Source organism: Ammospiza caudacuta, chromosome Z, assembly GCF_027887145.1.
Source record: "Ammospiza caudacuta isolate bAmmCau1 chromosome Z, bAmmCau1.pri, whole genome shotgun sequence".
Classification (NCBI taxonomy): domain Eukaryota; kingdom Metazoa; phylum Chordata; class Aves; order Passeriformes; family Passerellidae; genus Ammospiza; species Ammospiza caudacuta.
Window position 1 is genome coordinate 34773590 of NC_080632.1, and position 20729 is coordinate 34794318.

General features: G+C 38.3%; 1 protein-coding gene across 2 annotated transcripts in view; it reads left to right on the top strand.

Annotated features, from left to right (window-relative positions):
* The window catches only part of MLLT3 (MLLT3 super elongation complex subunit), a 120071-nt gene that overhangs the window by 92161 nt on the left and 7181 nt on the right, over positions 1-20729 (top strand). For both annotated transcript variants that reach the window (XM_058823673.1, XM_058823674.1), the window contains 5 exons: positions 6929-7007; positions 10648-10783; positions 12308-12407; positions 15241-15312; positions 17167-17238. In XM_058823673.1, the coding sequence (XP_058679656.1) occupies positions 6929-7007; positions 10648-10783; positions 12308-12407; positions 15241-15312; positions 17167-17238 (459 nt within the window). The remainder of the gene's footprint in view (positions 1-6928; positions 7008-10647; positions 10784-12307; positions 12408-15240; positions 15313-17166; positions 17239-20729) is intronic.

Below are 20729 nucleotides of genomic sequence, written 5' to 3' on the forward strand. Positions count from 1 at the left end.
CCGCCCGGAAAGTCCTTTTGCCGCTTGTGACATCTTCCTTCCATGCCCAGTGCTCTCACCACTGTGCATGGACCAGAGCTGCTTTTAGGGTTGTCTTTTAAGGATGCCTTGTCTCACTCCAAAAAGGCACAGTCTCTGCTTTGGGACATCTGTCCCCCCCAATTTTTCACCCCCTGGGGCCGAGGGGTCCCCACACTGAACCCTCCTGGTTCTGAGGCACTGCCTCCCCCTAAGTGCAGTCTCTGTGTCACAGGAATATAAATGGTTCCGTCTATGGCCACACAAGAAAAGTCCAGCCAAATGGCCACTCCGTCATCTCTCCCCCACTCAAGAGTCTTCTGCACTTCCCTTGTGGCCCATTCCCTCTTATCTCTCATCTCTCTTCTCATTCAGCTCCAAGAGAATCAGCATTTGCAAGGTTTCTATCATGGAGAAAAAGGGTTAAAAATTTCAGTCTCTCCCTGTCCCAGAGCTCCGGCACTCCCACGCTGCCCTGCTGGGCACCTTCTCACTGCGCTCCCCCCCACCCTTCTCCTGGGCCAGCCACTGTCAAATTCAGATGCCGGCTCTCCCTCTCTCTCTTTCTCCCCTGGGGGGGGATGGCTGCCCGATGTCTCTTGGGGCTCCTCCACCCTTCCATCCGCAAGGGCCTCCTCACCCCCCATTTCTGTCCACGCCCAGGCCTGCCACATGGCTGCCCCTCCCCCACCCAGCAGCAGCGGCTGGACAGGGGAGGGAGATCCGACCTCCGTCCCTCGAAGTCCCAAGAGAGCTTGCCAGGGCCGCAGCTCTGGTTTTTAACCCCTGTGTGTTCTCAGAGGCAGATCTAATCCTCAGTGATCGTACCAAATGCCAATCTTAAAATCTGAGCATCCATTGGTGGCCTGATGGTAGTGACCACAGCATCCCAGAAATCTCATTTCCGGTCCAGCCACCACATATGGTCTGTGTGTATATAATGTGGATGATCTTTTGTGAAAACTACTAGACAAACACATGGTATAATCATAGAGTGAGTGCTTAGGAACCATTTTGTCAGATGTTTCAGATCTATAGAAAATGTGTGTAGAGCATATTGCTGCCAAACATCATATCTAAAGATCATTGTTAGGTTTACAGTATAACAAGACTGGCTAAAAATTATGACATTTTGAAAAATCATTTGAGGAGTTTTGTTTTCATTTAGGTATGTATTTGCTTGATTTGTATGACCTCAACAAGCTTTCCACATAGTAAAGTTTTAGTGTGGGTCATGCTGGGACTGTTCTACACGTTTGAGCTACATAAGAATAGAGGGGAACTGAGGTGAATTTGCAGACTCTGAGTACCTGCTGAGAAGACCAAATTTCTAATGTGGAGAAATGCACCATAGTAAATAATTATACCCATAAAAGCAGTTTTACATGTAGATGGTTCTCCAGTTGTTCTGCTGTTAATAGGAGTGTGTGAACTCCTAACATTAGAGCCTCAGATCTGGGAGAATTTAGGTGATCCACCTTCCTGATGCTCCAAAAGTGACAGCAGACTGTTTGATTTCCCAGACAGTGAACTGTGAATGCATTAACATCTGTCCTTCTCAGTGGTGACACATAGTGTAGGGCACTGTAGATAAAACAGCATAAGAGAAGGGAGTTGGGAAGTCTTAGCTTCCACCACAGCAGCTGAAGGGGCTGGCCAGAACAACTGCCACCTATCTTCTATCATTACTAATCCCATTAGAGCAGAAGATGTAGAGTAGTTGAATGAAGCTCTCACCTTAGCTTTAATACCAAGACTGAATTTTGTGGTTTGTATTTAGTACTAAAATTAAAGTTACTTTCTTTCCAAAACACATTTTCTTTATTGCCATAGGACAGCTCTGTGTATAGAATGTGTGGAAATTCTCAAAGGGAAAGTTTAACATGTTAAATCAAACTCTCAGAAAATCGGTATCTTGGTATTGCTTGTCAGCTTCATTTGACCTTTCCATAGTTAAAAGAGTGCAGAGGGACAGTTGCTATCCTCTCATCACAGGGCTTTCATGCCACTGGGCTTATAAAATGAGCACTATTTTCCAAACAAGTATATATTATATTGTTTGGCCTCATTTTTTTCCCATGTAGTTCAGACCTTGTATGGAATACAGACCTGTTAAATTTCCCATGTTGCGCTGCTCATACTTTGTAAATTCTTCACAAATATTGATGTCTTTTCACACATTTTTGGTGGTCTAAATAACAGTGTTTAGTGCCGGTTTTGAAAAGCCTTTATATAATCCTGTATTTGCCAGCATTACCTACTTATTTAGGACAGTCTTTATCCTTCTTGGTAAGGCTTATCTGATGAGAGCTTCCATCAGTTTGCCTCTTGTGTTTAAGGACCATGTTCATATTCATGTGACCATACACAATTTTATTTTATCCTTAGTTTACTCATTATCTTGTAGTCCTGAAATCCATGGAAACTGTAGTATTCAGCCACTCTACAAAGCAATCCTTCATCTTCCCTCCTGTACTTTTTACTTGCTTTACTATATATCTGCCACTCTTTTCCATTGAGGTGTTTTCAGGGAAAATACTCTACAGGTTACAGAACGATCATCACTACTGCTTCATCTTTCAATTTTATTGTATGATGTTCTGAAAAAGAATTTTTATCCACATTTTTTGTTCAGTCTCCTGTTCATGAATCTTCTCTAAATCTAGACTATTTGTGAGTTTTTCTGTTAGCATTGTCTCAAATTTACTTTTGATTTATAAAGGTAAAATAAAAATTTATCCATAAATGCAGAAAGAAAGGGATTTTCTTTCAAAATTAAATAAAATGTTTCAGTAGGACAGTCTGTAAGGAAAGGCAAATCCCACCTGATTTGGTGCAGTTGTTCAGAGGAAACAGTTGCAAAGATTTGATTAAGGCCTTTTCTTGATGCTACTTATAAAATTAAGACTGTGTTTCAAATTCAAAGAATCACAGACTCCTTGAGGTTAGAGGGTACCTCTGAGTGTCGTCTGGTCTGCCTGCCCTGTTCAGCCCTGTTCAGCCGGGCTGCTTTGGGCTGGGTGGCCAGGATCCTGTCTAGACTGCTTTTCAATATCTGTTAGGGAGGGAGATGACAAAATCACCCTGGGCAGCCTGTGCCTATGATTGGTTACCCTTGCAGTGAAAAGCTGTTTGCTGATGTTCAGTGGGAACCTCTTGTGTGAGCTGCAGATAGGTTGAATTATTCTCCTGAGAGCTGAGGTCACTGACAGGTCACTTAAGTGGCGGTAGATGTTGAAAGTACAGGAGGCCTGTAAGAGAAAAAGGCTTGTCCTGCAGGAGCATGTTCCTCCTCCCTGAAATTCTAAATTTGCACAAAGTGGAAGTGGAAACAGTGCTCAGCTGTATAAGTAGTTTCAAGTGTACAGACTTCTCAGTATGTATAGCACTGGGAAACATACATCTCTACGCTATCATGCATAAAAAATAAGAAATATGTAGACTGATATGAAATGAGATCTTGCTACACCACTTCATGTTTACTTCAAGAAACAATTTGTAAGCTTCCTTCAAGAGTGGTTCAGGGAAAGGCTGGTAAAACCAGTGTCACCCACATACAGATATATTCTATTTCTTACTGTAAGAATTAATAAAGAGCTTGAAATGATGGGGGTTATTTTTAGAGTCACAGAATCATATCCTGAGTTGGAAGGGACCCACAAGGATCATCTAAGTCCAGCTACTGGCCCTGGACCTGACAGCCTCAAGAAGTTGTACAAATTGGGACAATCATAAAATATTACAGAAACAGCTCCATTATATCCTCTGCTATAAACAGGTGGGCTTGCTGAAAGTTTTTTGCAGCTCAAGAGTGAGCTACTTGTAAAAACAGACAAGAATTTGAAAATGGCAGAAGCCAGGTGATTTAGAAAAATCACTGGTAAAAAAGGTACCTTTTCATGGAAAACTTGGGCCAAAGAAAATTGCCTTTTTTGCTGAACAGCTTCAAAGCACAGAATCCCTCAATCAGACCTAATAAAGAAGTCACTGTCTACTGTGCATCACTGTGAGAGCACTAAAACGAAGTAGACTGTCTAAGAATGCAATATATCATAGGGGGTCATTGCACTAATGAACAGTTCAGGCCCAAATTCTCATTAGCTTCTCTGTAGAAAGAGAAAATGGGTAAAACAGGAAAAGGTCATATGAGAGAAGCTCTTCCCTGATACTATCTTAAACTTTTATTGTTGAAAGATAGATTTTAGTTAATTTCAGACCTATTAAAAACAAATATTTTGTGATTAGGAACCAGTGAATAAGAGCAGAAAGCCTAAGTGCATAAAGCCATAAATACCTTAGTCCATGGGTTAACAATCTGTAAAAGTGTCAAAAAGCATTGCTTAAGTGATAGAAGACACCCGCTGTTAACTAGAAGCATGGGTGCTGTTGGCACCAATCCATATTCATATATGGAAGGCATCTTTTTAGTTCCTTCTGAAAAGGCAAATCTTTTCTGTTAATAACATTCTTTCTCAGGTTAAAAGCAACTGTTTCCTCTGTGTGTGTTCTCACCCAGATTTCTCAGTCCAAAATGGTTTCATTTCCAATACTTAACAGTTTTAATATTTATGCTAATCTATATTCCTTGGAATAAATTTTCAGATTTTGGGATGTTTAAGGAAATGAAGTAAATAGTTTCAAAAGTTATTAGGAACCCTTTTGAAATAAGTCTAGATGATCAATGTGTTTCCTAAGTTTTTGTGGTTGGAGTTCTCAAAATGATCTTGCTAAAGCAGAGCAAAATTTTTACCAGGAAAATACACAACTTTGTATGTATCTATATTCATTTGTTCTTGTGATATTGACTCAATTAGTTAATGCTGGGAGAAAATTTTGGTTCGGAGCAACTTCACTGGTATTTTTATGCCTTATAATGAGAATGAGACTAGGCCTTTCTCCCTTTTTTAATTTCAAGCAAGCTAGTTAAAAAAGAAAGTAGCGAACTTGTAATAGTTAAATAGTCTCTGTGCCTATTTGATTTTTTTCTTTTCAGACTTTTAGCACTTGAAAGCCAAATATGACTGTCTTTTAGTGTTTGCTTTTTTTTTGAGGGAATGGACTTTAAGTAAGTTGAAGCTCATGCTGAAATTAATAAAGAAAAAATACAGTTAATGTAAATCTGCAGAAACCAGTTCTCAGCTAGTAATTTTGCTGCAAGAAGCAGAAATTGATGGATAAACCTGATGTTTAAGAGTAGCCTGCAGCTAGACAACTGAGCTTAGTTTGCTGATGTCTTTAAATTTTGCCTGGACACTTGTTCTTCATCACTGCAGTCTGTTTCATATTATCATGATTATTTTACAGCTAAAAATCTTGTAAGGTTTTGCAGAAACTCAGGAAGGAAATGTTTTATTTTTTTTTTTCAAAAATGCTTGATTTTCAGAGCAGTGTCAAGTAATGCTGCAGTGTGTTTCGAAAAGGTTTGATGCTGTGTAGTGTGTAAGAATCTCTCTTGGTACTCTGAGTGGGTTGTGTTGTTGTTTGGGTTGGGTTTTGTTGCACAGGATTGATTCAGTTGTATATAAGTGGCATACACACACAGAGTCAGGTACAGAGTTTGTATTTTGACTGTGTGTCTGTGAGAACTGGAGCTGATGTTGATTTAAGGAGAGCAGATGTTAATGGTGTATTCTGTTGCCCAAATAGGCATCTCTCATCGTGAGAAAAGGCAACAAAAGGCAGTAAATCTGCCTGCTCTATTATGAAGGGCAACAATAGATTGATTTATGGGGAAAAAGCAACTGTTAGGCTTAGGTAGTGAAAACTGAGTTTTACAGACTGGATATTTCTGCTGTCATTTTTGAGAACAATTTTGTTCTGTCTTAATCGTGAGGCAAGGAGAGTCAGAAAATGTTGGTTAGCCTGGATAACACATCATGATACTCAGTTGTATAAAATTTAAAGTGTAAGCAGGTTTAATTTTCAATAGTAGACCATTATTTTCTAAACTGATTTTCACTGTTCCTTCTGTATGACCACTTCTTTTGTGTTCTCTGTTAGCATCCCCTTTGCCTCATACCAGATTCATACTTTGTCTCATGTACACAGATGAGTGTGCAAGGATGTATCATTGAGTCTAGGAATCAGCCAGAAAGTATATGGAGACATGCAACCTGGCAGCAGGAAGAAGACTCTTCAGTAAAATAGTACAGAATTTTTCGATGAAGTAATAGATTTCCTCATTAAACTAAAGGGAAATTTACACATTTTAAACAACAGTAGGAAAAAATGTGTGTAGAACTGTTTATTAAATAATACACACTGATTTTAATAGCCTTGTTTAAAAATCCAGTTCTCTTTTGTAATTGGTAAATTCTAGATAATTTCACTTTGTAACCAAGCATACCTTCTGATTCAATCACATTTACAATCTGTGGAGTTTTGATACATATGAAAAGGGTTAGGAGAATTTCAGTCACAGCATAAAAGTTTCATTTGAATCCCTATATTAAGACTTATTTTCTAAGGGAGATGAAAGAAAACTGTCTGAGGTTTTCTGGCATTTAGTGTGGTCTGCTTGGGTCTTTTGTTTTTCAATTCCACAATGTCATTGCTAATTTGAAAAACATTGCATCTCTAGTATGACAATGACAGTGATGCCTTAGGTCCATTATAAACTCATTTAGTCTTTCATGTTGTATAATCTTTCAAACAAGGCTTTGGAAACTTCTTGTTAGACTTTAGCAAAGAACTAGACATGATGTAGTAGTGTGTGTGTATGGTGAGTGCAATAGTAATTTCCACAATGTTTGCCTCACTGACACCTGAAGTTAAGGTCTTTGAGTACTATTTGGCCCCACAGTTTCTTTTTCTTGACAGAATGTTTTAGGCAGTAACTAACCATAAGAGTTTTTCTAGGCAAAAGAATGTCTCTTAAAATGTTATTTATTTTCTTTTTTTTTCTTTTAAGTCTGAACAGCCCAGTCCTGCCAGTTCCAGCTCCAGTTCCAGTTCCAGTTTTACACCATCTCAAAACAACAGACAACAAGGTATCAGTAAAGGAAAAGAAATTGAAATGAATGTGTGAAATGAATGAGCCAATGAAAACAGAACTCATGGCATCTCATGACCTCTTTTCTTCTGTGTTTCACTGCCTGAACTGGCCACAGTTTTGATTTAGAGACTTTTCTGCAGGTTGTTTTCAGATGTGACTATAAGGGCAAAATAAAGGAGAGAAATAAACTGGTAATCTGAGAAAAGGGTATGAATATTGGTTGTTTTGAAGGACTGAATACATGCCAGTCACTTAACAGAGGATAAACCCAACAGAGCTTGTGTTTCTGAGTTGTACTTCTGCAGGGTTAGGTAGCATGGCACCTGGCTCCATCTGAAGCCCTGGAAAAGTGTGGTTTCCCATGGGCAGCCAACAGAAACCCACAGATGTGTTTATGTAGACCCTTTCAAAGGCTCTGAGCATCCCATACTACTGGGAAGTTTTAAGAGCACGCAGTATTTACTTCAAATACATGGCATGGAAGGATGATGGTTAGATTTAAAGTTTGCGTTTTGATTTTCTGGCTAATACTTTCAGTTTACTTGAAACTCAATAAAGAATTGCAGTTTTCTCCCTGGACACTTTGCCAAGGCATGTTTTCTGTAAATAAGCTGATATTAATTCTCCATGATCTATTAAACTACTTAGTTCCTGGTTGGCTTCCTTCCCTGGTTTACAAGATTGTACAACCGATACATTCTTAATGAGTTTTTGTTTTATTATTTGTATAAGGAGCATTAAAAAAGCAGTCTTTGACTTAACAAAATTGTTTGTTTTAGCCATTTGTATTCCTCAATGGTAAACTTGATTTAGGGTTATGACAATACATTAGTGCCTCAGGCACACTGACTTTAAATAGATTTGTACATGATTATGTGATGCATATCTGTCCTAGTGCCTTTCTGTAGGTGACTGGTACTGATTTTCTGATGTTTTCTGGCAGTGTTATGCCATGTGAAAGAAGGCAAAAGCTTGAAATGAATGGTGGTAATGACTGGCTTCAGGCAGTTAATATTTACCTAACAATAAACAGATACACTTCCTGCTGAAACCCCATTTTTGTTCTCACAAAAACTTTAGTGGTGTGAACTGTCCGTTACAAGCCAAAAGACTTAGATACCCTCTTCTGCATCTGTTATCTTTGCTGGGAAAAAATTTAGTAGTTTCTTCTGAGCAGACTGGTCCCATCCATGTTTTCTGGATCATACACAAGACGTATCACAGATTGTCTTTCAGTTCTTCTCTAGATTAGGTGGGAGATTTGTCCTCCAGTGTGAACAGCTCTGAAGTGCAAATGGTCTGTGCATCTTCTCTTTTTTGCAGCAGTAAATAGTGGTTTCTGCTTCCTTCTGGGAGTTCCAGAAATAAGCATGTTTATTGTCCAGGCCATGCATTTGTATATCAAAGGTATGGAGCACCAGGCATACCATGGCATGTTCACGATGTATGTTGTGCTCTGGTCAGAAGCTGTACTTTTCCTCTCACCTGGAAGTTACTTGCTAGGACTGTTGCTCTTTTTCGGTTGCATTTAGACTCCAGTGCTCACTCATGTGTCAAAAAAACACAGCATGAACTTTTTTCACCTCTTTTTGCATAAACAGTGGGCCAGCTTGAGGTTCCTCAAGTTCTTCTGTCCTTGGGGCTTACTTTGATATTTATCTATTTCCTTACCAAGAAAACTTGCTCATGGGCAACTCCTAATTTTCAGTTTCTCCTTAACTTTTCTGATATCTTAGGAGGCAACAACTTCACAAACCTTTAAAAAGGTGGTTATGGAATTTTAGAGTAAGTGTGCAAGAAGCAGAAGCATGTGCTATCCATGCTAAGAAAAAAAAAGACCTAAAAATTAATGCTCTGTGGATTGGTAGAAAAGTCTGCTGAAAAGTTAGGTAGCAATGTGCTTTTCAGACTCCCAGACATGCTCCTACACTAAGTGAGAACTTGTTTCAATGACTAGTTGTTCAATGCTGATGGGGCTGTCAGTGATGGATGTATCTGAGGAGTCCAAGTTTCTTTTTATTGCTGCTTCTATAAAAGCCTTTTCCCTCCTTCAAGGGTCAGATGGTAAGTTATTCAGTCAGACTACAAGTTGTCATTTGCAGCTGAGCATTGTCTTCCTGAGATTCAAACAGGGACAGAAAATGGAGCACAACTCAGCTGCTTCTACATATCAGCTGTGGGTGCATGGACAAGATGTACTTCCATAATGTCACCTATACAAATGTCTGGTCAACCAGGAATTTGGCCATGAGGACCATCTGGTTTTCTTTCCTGGGGTGTGAAAACAGAGAAAAGGCTCATTTCTCTGAACTGTCCAAATTGTGTCAATTTACAGAAAGTTCTAGGGCAGCCTTAGTGATAAATCATTCCAAACAACAGCTTGGAAGTCACTTGCACAAAACTAGTCAAAAAGGCTTATGGCCTGAACTTTGCTATGTCTGTAACAGTCCATAAAACTGTCCTCCCCTATGAAGGGAGCACTGTCATACTCATTACCCTGTTATGAGTATGACTGACAGATGTCTCCCTTCTCTGCTGGCAGTGACCAGGGAGGACAGTCCTTGACTCAGTTTTGCCATTAGCAAATAAAGATTTGAAAGCTTCATCTCAGGCTCAATGTATTCATGTTAGTACTGTTTTTCTTGGGCTGAAGAAATTGCAACCATAATAGTAATTGCTGTTCTTACAGCCATCACTGGTGCTTTCAACTGCTGCGTCATGTCTTAGATGGGCTATACTTCATAGTTAGATGTCCTATGGCACCGGGACATTTTATTTTCTTCCCTCTTCTAATCTGCTTTTGCTCATTCTTATTTCAAGTAGCTGTAGTGTTACACTTCCCAGCTCTATTAAACATGTTTTTCTTTCTGTAACTGTCTCTTAGAGTAAAAAGAGTGAAAATCAAAACCCAAACTGAGCTCAATGCAGTTTTGTAAGCAAGTTAAGCTTTGTACCTTCTTGCTAATACAGGAAAAGTGATAACATGGTGTTGGATGATATTGATGCACTTCATACTTATCAACATGGGTGAAGTAGTTAGTCCACTTGAAATTGACCCTGAAATAATAGGAACAGCTGAAGGTAATATACATAAAAACCAAGAAGACAAAATGACTGCCTTGTACAGTACAATTTACTCAGAGTGATTTGTTAGAACCAACCTCTCATACATGGATTAACCTAATAAATGTACTAATACTGATCAGTATGTCCTGTAGATCTTAACTCACATATAATGAGAAAGCAAAAAATACTAAACCCCAGCAATACAAAAGAAGCATGCTCTTAGTAAGCATACATTTCATGTCAATTTCTCCTGTGCTGACAATATTTTACTTACTTCAGCTATGGTCCAGGGTGCAAATTGTTCTAACACTTGAACACGTGAATTGTCATTGTCAAGAGTAAGTCTTTTGAAGCTTACAGAGTTGCTCATGTGAGTAAAGATTCATGAATATATGGACAGGTCCCTGCAGTATAATCATCCAGTGCATTACTTAGTTACTTAGTTTGTTTAGTTTTTAAGACTCTCCTCTCTCAGCACTGTGTGGGGGAGATAGTTTTTAAAGCTGGGTAAATTGCCCAAAATACTGGGAAGTAAACTTCGTTGATTTTTATTGTCTCTGTTGTTTCAGGTCCATTGAGAACTATAATGAAAGATCTGCATTCAGATGATAATGAAGATGAATCAGATGAAGCAGATGACAAGGACAATGACTCTGAGTTGGAACAACCTGTAAATACACGAGGAGGAGGAGGCAGGAGTCGCAGGTGAGTGTCCCGTGATTGAAAGTGGCCTGCTGACCAAGACATGTAGTGCTTGTTAGTAACAAAGCAAGGTCCGATGTTTTCAGAGTGCTGAGTAGCAAATGGGCAGAAAATTCACTCTTTCTAAAGCATCTGCACATAAAAGAGCCCTTTTCAAACACTAACACAAGTAGCCGTTCCTGATACAAACTCTTCCTGTACTAATCAATATGGTTATGATGATCCTCATTTGCTTGACTTTACTCAATTTGATGTGATTGTGACTTGAGACGAGGAGTTATAATTACTCCCTGGCCTAAATTAGAGAAAATTGTCCTTCCACTGTTGAATAAGCTATTCTATAAATAGTCACAAGACCTCTTTGCTTACCAGTTTTACATTAAGCTGTTAAATTGAATCCAAATCAATGAAATTTGAATTTCAAGTAAATTCTGTGCTGCATAGAGTAGATAATGCATAAAAATGCGTCAGAGGGTAAAGCAAGTGTCTGTCAAAAATATTTTTTAATTTTTTATTTTTTAAAAGAAGCTTCTGCATCCTTGCTACAACCTTCAGAAGGCATCCCAAAACTCATCTGGTGTTCAGGCAGCTTGAAGCTCCATCCAAATGATTTTCAAAGTTATGGAAGAAACCGAAACTGTGTCTCTCAAACATTCTACATATTAGGTTCTTTATGTAATTCAGAGGATTTTCCTGTTAGAGCACAGCACCTGAGTGGCAGTGTCAGCTGCTGCTCGTATGGGAAGATAACAGGAAAACTTTAATGAATGCAGCTGCTTCCCTGGTGTACTTTAGCAGCTGGAATCAAGGAGAAAAAGACGAAGATGACTAGCTGTTGGAGAATTTGTTGTCAGTGATTGTTTAAAGGATTGTTTTAAGCTCAGCTTGTCTCCTGGTGTGGAGATTTTATTTCAGATTTTTGATGAAACTTTAAGGCTATTGTTTTTCTACTTCATTTTGTCCCAATTAACTAATGTTTTTTTCCCCAACAAAAAATATTTTCTGTTGTTCATAAGTGAATGAAAGGTGAAACTGACTAGGAGCTGGGCTTTTTTGTGGTCTCTTCTGAGATGCTAAGTTTTTAATCAGGAAAAGCTGTGTTAACTTTTGACAATAAACAAGGAACTTTTCAGTAAAACATGTATTCAGGTGGGATGTACAGCTGTTTGGAAGGGTTTTAGGAGAGCAGAAAAGTGTCCCTAAAGGCCACTTTCCTTCTTTGACATAGCTGTGAACTGAGATAGGGAGAAGCAGTTGAATTTTGTAGGTGTTTAACCATTTCTGTAAAGTTAGCTGCTGTTAACTCAGCGAAGTGCAGACAGGCAGCCTCCTTCTTTGTGCTACAAAGAGTTTTTTCCAGAGTGCAGCCCTGCTCAGATGCCTCTCTTCCATGTGACCTTGATGAACAATAGCCTGCTTAGCAAGGGATTGGTCATTGTAAGTCCCTACCTCAAAGTCCAAGGTTGACTTACCCCATTTGACAGCCCTTTGTCTGCAGATGTAATGCTGTGGCTCTTTTTTCTGCAGGGTTAGTCTGAGTGATGGCAGCGACAGCGACAGCAGCTCAGCTTCCTCACCGCTGCGTCATGATCCAGCACCACCTGTTCTGAAAACCAGCAACAGCCAGGTGAAAATGCAGTTTGGCTTTGTATTAGCAGCAGACAGAGTTAGCATCAATCTCAAGATTTTATTGATGCATCTCTTCTCCTTTCTCCCACCAGTGTTCATCTGGAAAGATACAGTATTTTTTTTTACTGCAGTGGAAGGCACAATAGTTTTTACTTTGCATCAGAGTACTTGTTCTAGATTTTTAAGAGCTAACGTTATTTCTGAGGTAGCAACATAGGGTAGTTTGGTTTTTCAAGGAAAATAAAGTAAATTACCTAGAGTTGCAAAATACTCCAGGGACAAATGAGAATTAGCTTTTGGGTAGTACCTCTCTCACAGTAAGTATAAAAATTAAGTATAAAAACTCACAATATTTACAAAATAAAATACACCATTTTCCAGTTATTTTAAGTGTCAATTGCATCATATGTAAAGCTGTTAGGACACATACTGGCTACTTACAGTTGTGATATAGTTAAAATGGTGTCTATGTGCACACAAGTTTGTGGTTTAGAGGGTGAGCTTAATAGGTGGGTCTTTTCTATATCTGTTTTCTATAATTGCTTCAATTATCTGGCAGATATTATTTATTTGCCTTTATTTTTCTATTAAGATTTCCAGCACAAGCTACAGTACAAACCTCAAATATTAGCTAATTTCAAATACATTGTGGGGAAGTAAATGCCACAAACTAGGCAGTACTTTGTGCACAGAGAGAAGGTAATTTCATGTCCAGAAAATATTCTTATTTTCTACCACTGTAGGCTCTTCTGAGTTGTCTATACAGAAGTTACAAGTTTTATTTAAGAGATAGGCTTGAAGTCAAAAAGCTGTCTATATGGGTGAAGAATGTTGCATTTACTGACCACATAAGCACAAGAAAAATAAAAAATCTGTCTTCTTGGCATGTTGTTTAATGAAGACTGATTTCTAAAGAGCCAATGCAATTGTTAAGTAATTGTAAGTCTCAATATCAGCAGTCCACTCAGTCACATCTTTTGTGTTCCTTTGCCTCTTGGTGATATAGTAGAAGGTCTATCTCCACATTTAGAAACTCCAAACAATAGCTGTGTGTCTGCTAAAAAAAACCCCCAAACCTTCACATACCTTCTTCCATTTCTTTAAATGAGCTAAATTTTGAGCCCGATTTTTGAGCTAATCGGGCTGCAAATTGGAAATTTTGGGAAGCATTGTGAGAATTCAAATTGTGTGAACTATAGCTACATTTGAAATCTCTTCTTGGTCCTTAGTGCTGCTTGCCAGGATGATTTTTTACTGATGAAATCAGGTGATGATGAAACCAAGTTCCTTTATAGAACCGAAGAGTTTGTATTTGTATTAGCTTTCTCAGACATGATTAGTGCTGTATCTCATCTATAAAGTGCTTAAGATGTTACATTTAAACTGCATATCAAGAGCATTGTAAGGAAGCTGCTTTTTAAAATACACTGTGTTCTTGACAAAGTTGTATTTGAAACCAAGAATTTTCTTCCTGTGAAAACTATAAATGCGTCTAAAAGGTACTGAATCCATGATTAAAGGCCTGTTTTTTTGTAGGGTTGGGTGGGGGTTTTTTTCAAGACAAAACTTTGCTACTGGCCTACACAGCAGTAACCCTAGAGGGTGTTGAACAGAAGTACTAGAATTATTCTTCAAAAATGTATGTTTTGAATCTGAACATTCATCACTCTTGGCTAATTAAATCAACAAGGTTAACTCAGATCTGCAGTCTCTTTCTCTAGATAGGAAAATAGCTGTCTGCCAGCTGTGTTCTTAAGATGCTGGGGAAGACATATACAATTTAATCATTTGTACCAAGGGAAGGAGAAACGAGCGAGGACTTGGGGGAAGATGTCAGTAAGGCTTCTAGAAGACTTGTTCTTACACGCTTTATTTCCTTGTTTTAATTACTGAGTTTTATCCTGTCTTGTGGCTGTTGGGTATGATTTTTGGAGTTAATCATGCTGGTGATGTTAGTCTCACTTAAAATGAAATGTGAAACATAATCTCCCATTATCTGTGATTACTTGGTTTTCTTTGATGTTTGTCAGAAGAACTGGTTATATTATAGGTTAGGAATGATATAGTGATATTTCTTTTAACTTCAAAAAATTGTTGTCTGTTGAAAAAATGGAAAGAACAATCAACAGTTCATTTTCCCCCAAATATTTCTGCCTTTAGTTCTAAAAGTTTCAAATCAAGCATGGTGTCCTGCTGCTTGTTGATGTACTCTTCTTGAATCTATTTCAGTATCAGATGAAGCAATCTTGGCTTGTATGAGTGATAATAAATGAGTGTGAGTGGCATTGAAGGAAGGGTACCATATAAGTACAAAAGTAATTACTGCCCATCACTTCGTTTTTCAGTTATAACTCATACAATCAAACAGTCACTCATACACTCACTCAGTCAAACAGTCAAGGACTGTTTGAAAACCTCTGCTGTCAAAGAAGAGAGATAGTATTGAGGAGGGGAAAAAGGAACAGGAAAACTACAGTGATAGTGTTTCGTTTCAAAGGCACTGGAGACACCCTCAGCATTGTTTAGTGTCTGCCAAATCACCTCTTATCCTCCCAGCATGTGAAAGATAGGGGGGGAAAAAGCGTTGAGAAGGCTTTAAGTGATGTAAAATTCCTACTTTTAAGGATTAGTAATATTATTATCACCTCATTCCAGTATGTAAGCTTTTTCTGCTGTAAGTTACTGTTTGTTCTGAACAGTATGAGTAAGTTCTATGGATTAAAGAATGAAAAGCTCAGTTTTGAGTTTGTTTCATTAACAGCTGAATTTTTCCATATAGAGTTGTATCCAGTGATGCATTTAATTTTTACAGAATTTTCTTTATTTTCCAGATTTTAGAAGTGAAAAGTCCAATAAAGCAAAACAAAACAGATAAACAAATGAAGAATGGGGATTGTGATAAGGTAAATACCAATGAGGGAGCAATAAAGTACTCAGAATATGATACTACTATAGCAATAAATACTATACTACTGTAGCAATAAACGACTCCAGAATATGTATTTACCAAATACCAACCTTTGTTACAGAATGAAAATCTTAGTACATCTTTGCTTTGGATTCCTTTAGGTGCAGATCTTTTTCTGTTTTCTTTCTATAATTCTTGTGTCTTCTCTCATATTTTGAATTTTTTTCCTTCTTTTCAATCAGGTGATTTGGCAAATTTCACCAGTTGGGACTCCTCCATCTATTTATTTTATCTACTGTCCACCATAAGTTTGTGCTGTGCTTCCCAGAGGAATGAGATGTAGATGAGAATTCATAGATGTATTCCTAGCCCGCAAGTGAATCAGGGGAAAGAAGAAAGTCTGTTTTCCAGAATCCTTTCTGAAGGCTGTGCGTTAGGAAGTGGCAGTGTGATTTAGCATGTTAACTAAAATGACATGAAGCAACTGTCACCATTTAACACTGAGATAGTTTGATTTACATCTGTCTAATGGTTGTGGGCAAGAGCTCTCAATCCTTCTGTGAGTGAACATAGCACAATTGCCCACTATGGACAAGTTTCTCTGAAAGCTTGTATTTTACTGGTATTAGTGTCAATTTTGTGATGATAATTTAAGGCAAAAGATGGAAGTTGCAGCGTCTAGATTTTTAGTGTCTAGAATTTTATCTGCAATACCTAGATTTTTAGTGCTCTGATATTTTGGTTTGCATTTTGGTTGCTTAGGTTGAGTGCCATATCTCATTCTGCTTACAAGCAAAAAAAAAAAAAATTAATGGCTCAGGAGCCATTTCTGAAGGATAAAGTTGATAATAAGGTGGAGAGGTGAGACTTGTTTAGTATCCGAGGGAAGAAGCGCTAGAATTTACCTTTGGATTAATCTTGCTTAGTCTTTCTTTCCCTGTTGACACAAAAGAAATAATTACATGCCTCTAGAGAAAATTATTTGATTTTGAGTCTTTGGGTTTGGTTTTTATGTAGAAGGATAGAATATGTTTTCTAAAGATGCTGTTTTGGCATCCCCAGTCTTATGATGCTTTCTGGCACAGCTGAGATACAGAGATTATCAGCAAATAATGACCACCTATGAAGATTTCTGTCAGTGTGAAGTATCTTAAAAAAACCAGAAAAAATTACATTTCTGTTGTATTAAGCTAGAGAATGCCAGACTATTAATAAAAGATACAGCTCAAAGAAGAGTTTGGTCTTATCTCAAGTCCTGTGTGCCATACTATAAGAAGGATTTAAAGCTGTTAGAGGGCATTCAAAGGGGGTCTGCAAACATAGGGAAAGGCCTAGAGGGGAAGGAGCCTCTGAGGTCACTTGGTCTGTCCAGCCTGGAGAATAGGAGACTGCAGGGGGAGAACTCATTGACTGAGGGAAGACCTCCTGAGAGGAAGAGGAGGGGCAGCACTGATCTCTTCTCCATGGTGACCAGTGATATGACCCAAGGAAATAGCCTGAAGCTGAGTCAGGAGAGGCTGGATATTAGAAAAAGGTTCTTCACCCAGAGGGTGGCCAGTCCCCAGAATGGGCTCCCCCAGCACACTGGTCACAGCACCAGCCTGGCAGAGTTCAAGAAGCTCAAAGAATGGACAATGCTCTCAGACACATGCTGTGACCCTTGGCGCTGTCCTGTGCAGAGCCAAGACCTGGACTCAGTGATCCCTCTGGGTCTCTTCCAGCTCAGGATATTGATTGCAGATTTAAAATAAGATTTCTATTTCTACTGGTTTTGAAGACATCAGAAGTTTATGAATACATTGCTATGACTTAATTAACAAGTTGTTTATGGGGGGGAATTTGTTTCTAGGCATATCTTGATGAACTAGTAGAGCTCCACAGAAGATTAATGACATTGAGAGAGAGACATGTACTGCAGCAGGTGAGAAGCATTATCATACACTATCACAGTGCACTCATTGAAATTCTTAAGTCACATCTATTTCTATTTTCTTTTATTTAAAACTCTGTAATCAATTTTAGATTATTCATTAAAAACTCTGCCATCAATTTTCGTAGCCTTCAAGCCTGTATAGTCCATAGAAGCCCTTTACCTCTTACACTGCAGTTTTGAGAATTTAATATTAAGTGTGTTACTGTGTTGTCTCTCTAAATGGCAAATTGTAAAAAAAATGCCTGAGATATATTTCTCACCAGTTTGTTGTTATGTTTCTTAACATACTGTATCAATAATTATAAAAGCAGGATGGGAGAATGGACATAGCTGTGCACTATCACTTGATAAAAATCTTGTTGCTTCTTTCCTGAAAATGACCAGCTTTGTCTCAGAAACAATTGAAGTGGGTTTTTTCCCATGGGAAGCAGAAAATATAAAATTCAATGGAAAGCCCACTTGGAAGAAAATATATTCCTTGAATCTTCTGAAGTCTTAGAATGCATAAAATATGAAAGTGTCCTAACTAAAAGGCTGCAAATTTATTGAAAGGTTATGCAATGGTAAGAGCAAAGAAAGTATTCTTGGCTTTCGGTGGTATTGTCAGGTACTGGATTGGATTGAAAATTGTGAAGATTAAACAGTAAGCACTGTCAACAAAGTAGATGCAATTGTAGCACAGATGGTTTTATTATGTTTTAGAGATGTTGTAAAGAGGAAAATTTTTGCCACTTCTAAAAGATTGCAATCACTTGTCAAATTTTTCTACTAAGCTTGTTAACAATATTTTGGAAGCTCCAGTATTAACTGCTTTGTTAGTTCAGGCTCCATATTGTGAGTAAATATGAGAAAACTATTGAGAGGTCATGGAAAAGGAAAATCGTGGTTAAGGATATTCTTAATTAAAGATGAAATTTTGGTAGCTTTGTCAGATTTTGTCTTATAACACACAGTGATGCATATTGGTTACCCTTTATATTTAATGTACTGTTGCCTCCCAAGTTTCGTTTTTCTACAAAGAGAACCAAAGCATGCTTTCAGAAGAATGGTAGCAGAGCCAAATTTTTATCTACATAGAGAAATAATTTTGAAGGAGGCTAAGATATAGGAATTGCAACACCCTATCCACTTCACATTGTTCACTGATTCTCAAAGAGTTCACATTAAAACTGAATCTGGAAAAGACACTGTTTTGTAAAAAATCCCACTTTGTGTTTGCTCCCTGAGCACTCATTTCCCCACTTGTCCAAGGCATAGCTTCCAAATGGTATTGCTGCTGATTCACATCAGTGGCCAGTACTGCTGTTACCAGTGCAGAACTGAGCCACTGTCCCAGCCTGGACAGTCAGGACATGAACTCAGCTTTCACTGGGGCTGTTTGGACAGCCTTCAGACCATAGGGCTTACATGGCTTACTGTGGAATTTTGGAAAAGAAAATCAACTTCAAAATGTTTTGTACAGAGCAAATACACAAACAAGCAGGAAACCTTCTTTTTTTCCCCTATGATGGTGGTCTAGAGCTTTTGAAATCCTGACAGGATAAGCCTGGAGTAGCCAGATCTGACTCCACAACTGAGCCTGATCTGAGAAGGGGCTGGGACTAGCAAAATCCTTTCATATTGGAATTACTAGGCCATCCTAAGAAATACTTTCCAAGTAAGTAAAGTGCTTCAAGTCGAACACTTCATTGTCTTTCTCACTGGCAGCATTTATTCGGTGATGAATTATTTGTCTTTGTTAGAAAAATAATGGGTTTGTCCACTAAATTGTGTTCATTCTGATATTAGAGTACTGTTATAATAAGCTTTGTGGGAGCTTACTAATACAAGGAAAAAGTCAGGTGAAAAGAAACATAACTGATCTGGAAATTTAGAGTATCATAGTATGGGTAAATGAAAAAGAGCAGTATACTTTTGTTGTGTGTTTTAAACTAAACTTTTTTTTCCCCTCTCGAGACAATTTGTCAAACCAGAGAAAGCATTTATTCATGAACTTTGCCTCACAACTTGCATTAGGAGTGAGGCATTTTAATGCTGCAATCCATGATTACTTATACATTATTATTTACATTATGAAAGTTTGGTTGATGTAGAACTGGTGTTGCCTTCCTGGGGGAAATTGTTTTTGCAGACTGTTTCCCGTGTTTCAGAGCGTTTGCAGGCTGTTGGTACAGCCCCAGTGAAAGCTGTATTTATGGCCAGGCTGTGTAGGCTGGGACAGGTATTCAGCTCTTCTGGGAACACCATGATGCTGGCTACAGAAGTCTACCAGGAGTGGGTGGAAGAGCCAAATTACTTACCTATTAGGCTGTCTGCACTAGTGGATGGTCTGTGGTGCTGTAAAACAAAACACAGCTTAGTTTTAAAGCCTTTAATCCTTTAACATTCTGCAACTCATTAATTCTTATGATTTTATCCATTTATAGAAATATCTTCCCAATACTGAATGGATAACTTGCAGAGAATCAGTGCTTCTCTACATTACAAATAATCTGCCATCCCATCTTAGATGTTCTTACTGCTTTGCAGCTATGTAGTTAATGTAAAATACTTCCAGTGTGCACAGAAATTCAAAAGGTACAGAGCTGAGAAAGTCTCTAGGAATTAATATGAAACTTCTATACTAAGAAATACATAGAGATTGTAGGAAGTACAAAGGTGAGAACAGCAAGGTGTAAAACTGCATAATGGGATTGTGGTTACTGCATGAGAAGAGGAATCAAATGCAAAAATATGCAACAGAAAACTGTAGACAGCTGCAAGAGTTTTAGAGGTGTTGATGTTGAAGTGGAATGGTGATGGAGTCATGTGTTCCTGAATGGCAGCTGTCATCTTGTTAGTTTGTTAGGGCAGGTAAGGTTCTTGCACAGAGACTTTCAAAGACTTGCAGAAAAACAATGAAGACATTGATATAGTGTAAAAGCATGGGCTTTTTAAACTTACACCGAGGGTCACGAAAAGGATTTTCTTTTTCAATTTTTTTTCCAATCTCAGTTGTTACCAAGTCCATAGGCGTGACAGCAAACAGGAATGCGGCCAAATTGAGAAAGGAGAAAAATGTATCTTTGTAAATGTGGCTCTTTCCCAAGAGCAGCATTTTCTTTGAGACACTTTGTTAAAGGAAGCTGAGAAAGAGAGAAGATGCGATACTACACTGCAAGTGCCCGGATACAGAATGAAATAATTCTGATGTTAGGTGCTACTTACAAACATACAAGAATTGCCTGAGAGGGACAAGATATGTGAAGAACATTTCACCAAGCAATCAGTCCTGTGAGCAGTTTTTATATGAATATTGGACTGTGGCAAGACAGATGTTGGTCAGAAATCATGTTTACAAAGAAATTCCTCTACCACATCTTTCACTGTAATGAAAGAGGTTGGAATTCACAGTGACGAGGCCTTTCTCTTTTTCTTTTTTTTTCTCTTCTTTTTCTCTTCTTTTTCTCTTCTTTTTCTCTTCTTTTTCTCTTCTTTTT